Source organism: Heterodontus francisci, chromosome 7, assembly GCF_036365525.1.
Source record: "Heterodontus francisci isolate sHetFra1 chromosome 7, sHetFra1.hap1, whole genome shotgun sequence".
NCBI classification, from domain to species: Eukaryota; Metazoa; Chordata; class Chondrichthyes; order Heterodontiformes; family Heterodontidae; genus Heterodontus; species Heterodontus francisci.
In genome coordinates, this window is record NC_090377.1 from 103386262 (window position 1) to 103391732 (window position 5471).

Genomic DNA, 5471 nt, shown 5'->3' on the forward strand with positions numbered 1-5471 from the left:
TAAGCCATGTCACTTTGCATAAAACATGGTAGGGTCCATCCATCTGAATAGCTGTCTGAATGAATAACTGAAATAAAGAAAATTAACATCTGTTGTTATGTATTTTCTTATTTTCAGTGTTATGGCCAAAATGTATTTCTCCATAATTTCTCCTTTCAAGATCATAAAATGTCTGTAGCAGCAGAGGCTCAGAAATACAATCAAAAAAAAAGGAAATCAGTTCTGATGATAGTACATTTATTATGTTTAGGAATATTTCAGCATGACAACATTTAGTTTTCAACAAGGAATTAGAAATCCCTCATACGTCTGAAAGATCCGACAGTTGAATTGTAGCCGCCCCAGTCACTGTATCTCCTGTATTCACCGGGTCTCATGAAGTACTGTCGGCCTCTGTAGTTGGGATATTCATAGAAGATCCAGTAACCGTCCATCACATGGCAGGAGTGAATGTCACGGTAACGGAAACGATCATAGACAGATGGACAGTCATCCTGGAATTCCATCATCTGTCCTCCAAAGTCAGGTCTCTCATAAATCCTCATTCTGTAGTTTCCACCACGGTACTGTAATAGAAGTAAATTACACATTTGTGTGCAGGTACAAATATATCTATACAGTGCTCAACAAAATTATTGTAAAAGGGTTGTTAGGCATGCAACATCATCAGGGAATCCATTGACTGTTTTGATGAAAATTGTCCATACGAAACATTAACTTGCCTTTTCTGTTTCCGGATGTTGACAGACCGATTGTGCATTTCCAGCATTTTGTGTTGGTAAACTGATATTCAGCAATCACAATTTTACTATTTCATCAATATTATCAAGCATTCAATCAATGTTATTAACTGTTAAAATCTATGAGCTGGAAGATTTTGGATTGAAGTCTCACTCCAGACAGTCCTGGTGAATAGAAATGGAGAATTCAGTCTCTGAATACTGATTTGCATTCAGTGGGATACTTGCATTTGATGGGAACATAGGCCCATATGAACAGGAATGGGCCATTTAGCTCCTCAAGCCAGGTCCACCATTCACTGAGTTCATGGTTAATCTGTGACCTAACTTGCCTTCACCCCATATCCTGTATATAACTTTGTTCACCAAAACTAACAATTGACTAGCAGTAATTGCCATTTGTCGAAGAGAGTCAAACTTCTACCACTCTTTACATGTAGAAATGTTTCCTAATTTTATTCCTGAAAGGTCCAGCTCTAAATTTTACACTATGTCCCCAACTCCTCAACCAACAAAAATACTTACTCTCTATCTACCCTATCTGTTGCGCTATAATGGTGTGTCAAACCCCCATAGCACCTAGTCAGTGCCTCCCAGCCTGGGTCAGGCTGATGATACAGCTACATAAAAGGTGTCTGCATTACAGTTACAATCCAAAGTGTCATCTGCTGGATGTAACAGTAGCGAAAGTCATGAGTTACCTCATGTGCCACTGGACATGGAAGAGGAGATGGTGATTATTATCATAGTTTGATTTTTGTAGCCATAATTCCAACTTTGAAACCCTCAATATGAATCAGTTTGCATTTTCTTCTGTTGTTTGCTCTAAGGCTATTTCAAGATAGTTAGTTTGACCAGTCCTGGATCCATCACCTGGGAGAGGAATGGAAGAAAGTCTGAGGACGTCTTCTATTCCATGTTTCCTGGTGAGTCACTCATTCAGTAGTGCCAGCTATATCTATGAATATGTTTGTGGACTGAACCAATTCAAGTCAGATTTCTCTCACCTTTGTGCAGAGGTAATCTTTCATTCGTTCTTTTCCTAAGACATATTTCATTGGCAATTTGCTCAGAGATTGTCCTGATTAGTTGCCATAAATTCTATGGAAGATTGGCAGAAATACCCCACCCCCAACTCCCGACCGGTGTATCCAGCGTTTCCATTGATCTTCCATCTATTTACAGCAATCAATCAGGACAGCCCTCTATAATTGTCAAATGTTACAGTATAAGGCCAAAATTTGCAGCTTACAATTTAAATTTCAAATTAGTTTTTTAGTTTTAGTTTTTAGTTTTAGTGATACAGCACTGAAACAGGCCCTTCGGCCCACCGAGTCTGTGCCGATCATCAACCACCCATTTATACTAATCCTACACTAATTCCATATTTCTACCACATCCCCACCTGTCCCTATATTTCCCTACCACCTACCTATACTAGGGGCAATTTATAATGGCCAATTAACCTACCAACCAGCAGGTCTTTGGCATGTGGGAGGAAACCAGAGCACCCGGAGGAAACCCACGCAGATACAGGGAGAACTTGCAAACTCCACACAGGTAGTAAGTACCCAGACTTGAACCCGGGTCGCTGGAGCTGTGAGGCTGCGGTGCTAACCACTGCGTCACTGTGCCGCCCCAAATTAAAATTAGGATTTATGATTAAGGAAATCCATTAAAGTGGGAATGATAAACTATTGGAATTTTTGATTATTAAATAAATAATAGATAAACAGCCATTACAAATATAAATCAATGAACAAGTTCATTTATGCCTATAAGGACCGTGAATTCATTACTCACATATGGGTAGCTGCGACATGACCTGACACAGTCATTGAATCCCATCCAGTGCTGGTAGTCAGGATATTCTCCCCTGCTCAGAACATACTGGTATCCCATGTAATTGGGTTTCTCATACAGCACCCACCAGTCACTGTCAACACGGATGGAGTTACAGCGATTGAGGTAAGGGGACAGGTCAGCACAGTCACTACTGCACTCATAGTGCCGACCCTGGAAGTTCCTGTCCTCGTAAAAGATAATCTGTGGGGAAAGAAAATTTGATGAATTTTTTTTTCCTAAGAATTGTGAATAAAATGTGAAAAATATGAGAGGTAACCTTACCTTTCCCATTTTGAGTTCTCAGTTGGAAAAGCAAAAGCCTGGATGTATGATTGCTCTGGATGCTCAGTATTTATATGTCTGACTGAGAAGCCATTGCAGAGACTACCTTTGTTATTTCATCAATCCCAAGCACACATCAGCAAAAAGGAAGAATTAAAATGTATCACAGATATTTCAGTAAAACACCTTTATTCAAAGCAGTAGATTCCTATTGGTTCCTTTCATTCTGCTTTCATGTCATTTTGATTGTCCTGTAGGAAAAAAAGAAACAAAGGATGAGAGGCCAGAGCTATTCCCAAAGTAGAATATACAAAAAACATTGAACTGTGAACTCCGCTGAGCTGTCGTAACCTGGATATTATTGTTTTGTTTATTAGTTATTTTGAATACAAGTATGGAGTAAGTGAATACTTGTCACTTTGACTAAGCTTTATACTGACACAACTATTTTGATGTTCTAGGGTTGCATAATCAGCAGACTATTATGTCGTAATTCACCATCACCTCTCTCGACCCTTCCAATGCCTTTGGTTTTTCACACTGCTTGATTATTCCAATGCACTCCTGCTGCTTCCCACCTCCTATCCTTAGTAAAATTCAACTGATCTAAAGCCCTTTTTCCCGTTCCCTAACTTCCACCAAGTCCCATTCACCCATTACCCCAGTGCTTGGCTCCTGGTCTAGCAATGCCTCAATTATAAAATTCTCATCTTATTTTTTAATCCCTCCATGCCTTTGCCTCTCCATGTGCTAAAACTCAGATAGCCAGGTGGTGAATGATAGAACTGGAACTTAATCTTTATACACTTGCAAACTGTTATTTACGGACACACATTATAATTGGCGCAACTGCAAACCAACAACCACAGTTTCAGCCTGCTTCAATAAACATGAGCACAGGTGAGTCCCCAATTAATGCCCACCACCTTAATATGAATAAACAGCCAATTAATATACTATTAACACTTATCTCTATAATTTCCTGTAGCCCAGAAATATCCAACATCTCTGAATCCTCCAATTTTGGCCGCTTCTGCATACTCCATTTTAATCACTCCACAATTGGGAGCCGGGCCTTCAACTACATAGGCCATAAACTCTAGAATTCCCTCCCAAAACCGCTCCACCTCTCTACCTCTCTCTCCTCCTTTAAGACACCCTGTAAAAGCTATCTCTTACCCAGCTTTTGGTCATCAGTCCTAATAACATTTATATGGCTTGATGTCAAATTCTGTTTGATAACGTTCCTGTGAAGCACCTTGGAATGTTACTATGTTAAAAGTACTATGTAAATGCAGCCTGTTGTTGGTATAAAAGAATTGCTGAGAACCCAAATAGAATAACCTTTTTCTTGTACCTGTGCTGGGGAACTGCTGACTTTTATTTGTTTCAGGCAACATCATTACTTTTTACTTACAACCAGGTGATACCCCAGTATTCTGATTATATTGTATATATTTCCACAACAAAATGTTAAGAACCTTAAGGAATATTCTAGCATCTCATATGAATTAGAAGCAGTACTAGGTCACTCGGCCCTTCGAGCCTACTCCGCCATTCAATAAGATCATGGCTGAACTGATTACTCTACATTTCCACCTACCCCCGATAACCTTCCACCCCCTTGCTTATCAAGAATCTATCTACCTCTATCTTAAAAATATTCAAAGACTCTGCTTCCACTGCTTTTTGAGGAAGAGAATTTCAAAGACTCACGAAGCTCTGAGAGAAAAAATTTCTCCTCATCTCTGTCTTAAGTGGGCGACCCCTTATTTTTAGACAGTGATCCCTAGTTCTAGATTATCCCACAAGAGGAAACATCCTTTCCACATCCACTCTGTCAAGACCCCTCAAGATCTTATATGTTTCAATCAAGTCGCCTCTTACTCTTCTGAACTCCAGCGAATACAAGTCCAATCTTTCCTCGTAAGACAGCCTGCATTAGTCTAGTAAACCTTCTCTGTACTGCCTCCAACGCATTTACATCCTTCCTTAAATAAGGAGACCAGTACTGTACACAATACTCCAGAAGTGGTCTCACCAATGCCCTGTATAGCTGAAGCATAACCTCCCTACTTTTGTATTCCCCTCACGATAAATGATAACATTCTATTAGCTTTCCTAATTACGTGCTGTACCTGCATACTAACCTTATGCAATTCATGCACTAGGACACCCAGATCCCTCTGCATCTCAGAGCTCTGCAATCTCTCACCATTTAGATAATATGCTTCTTTTTTATTCTTCCTGCCAAAGTGGGCAATTTCACACTTTCCCACATTATGCTCCATTTGCCAGGTCTTTGCCCACTCACTTAACCTATCTAGATCCCTTTGCAGCCCCCTTTTGTCCTCTTCACAAGTTACTTTCCTACCTATCTTTGTGTCATCAGCAAATTTAGCAACCCATACCTTCGGTCTCTTCATCTAAGTCACTTATATGAATTGTAAAAAGTTGAGGCCCCATCACAGATCCCTGTGGCACACCACTTGTTACATCTTGCCAACCAGAAAATGACCTATTTATGCCTACTCTCTGTTTCCTGTTAGCTAGCCAATCTTCTATCCATTGAAGTTGAGAATAAACTATGGCAGGTTTTCCAAA

The 5471-nt window shown here is 39.9% G+C and overlaps 1 protein-coding gene across 2 annotated transcripts; it reads right to left on the bottom strand.

Annotated features, from left to right (window-relative positions):
• Window positions 1-290: 290 nt before the first annotated feature.
• LOC137372192 (gamma-crystallin S-1-like) lies at window positions 291-2876 on the bottom strand. 2 transcript variants are annotated; one of them, XM_068035782.1, is made up of 3 exons: window positions 2868-2876; window positions 2544-2786; window positions 291-566 (listed from the first exon to the last, which is right to left on the bottom strand). In XM_068035782.1, the coding sequence occupies exons 1-3, from the start codon at window positions 2874-2876 to the stop codon at window positions 291-293; spliced, it is 528 nt and encodes a 175-aa protein (XP_067891883.1). The 2 variants fall into 2 exon arrangements, with proteins under 2 accessions (XP_067891883.1, XP_067891882.1); XM_068035781.1 differs by having other exon boundaries at window positions 2526-2786.
• Window positions 2877-5471: the final 2595 nt, after the last annotated feature.

Bases quoted from the DNA above. Each gene is read 5' to 3' on its own strand.
- LOC137372192 (XM_068035781.1), bottom strand. The intron at 567-2,525 runs GTCCTTATAGGC...CTTCTATTACAG, and splicing joins ATGTGAGTAATGAATTCACG to TACCGTGGTGGAAACTACAG.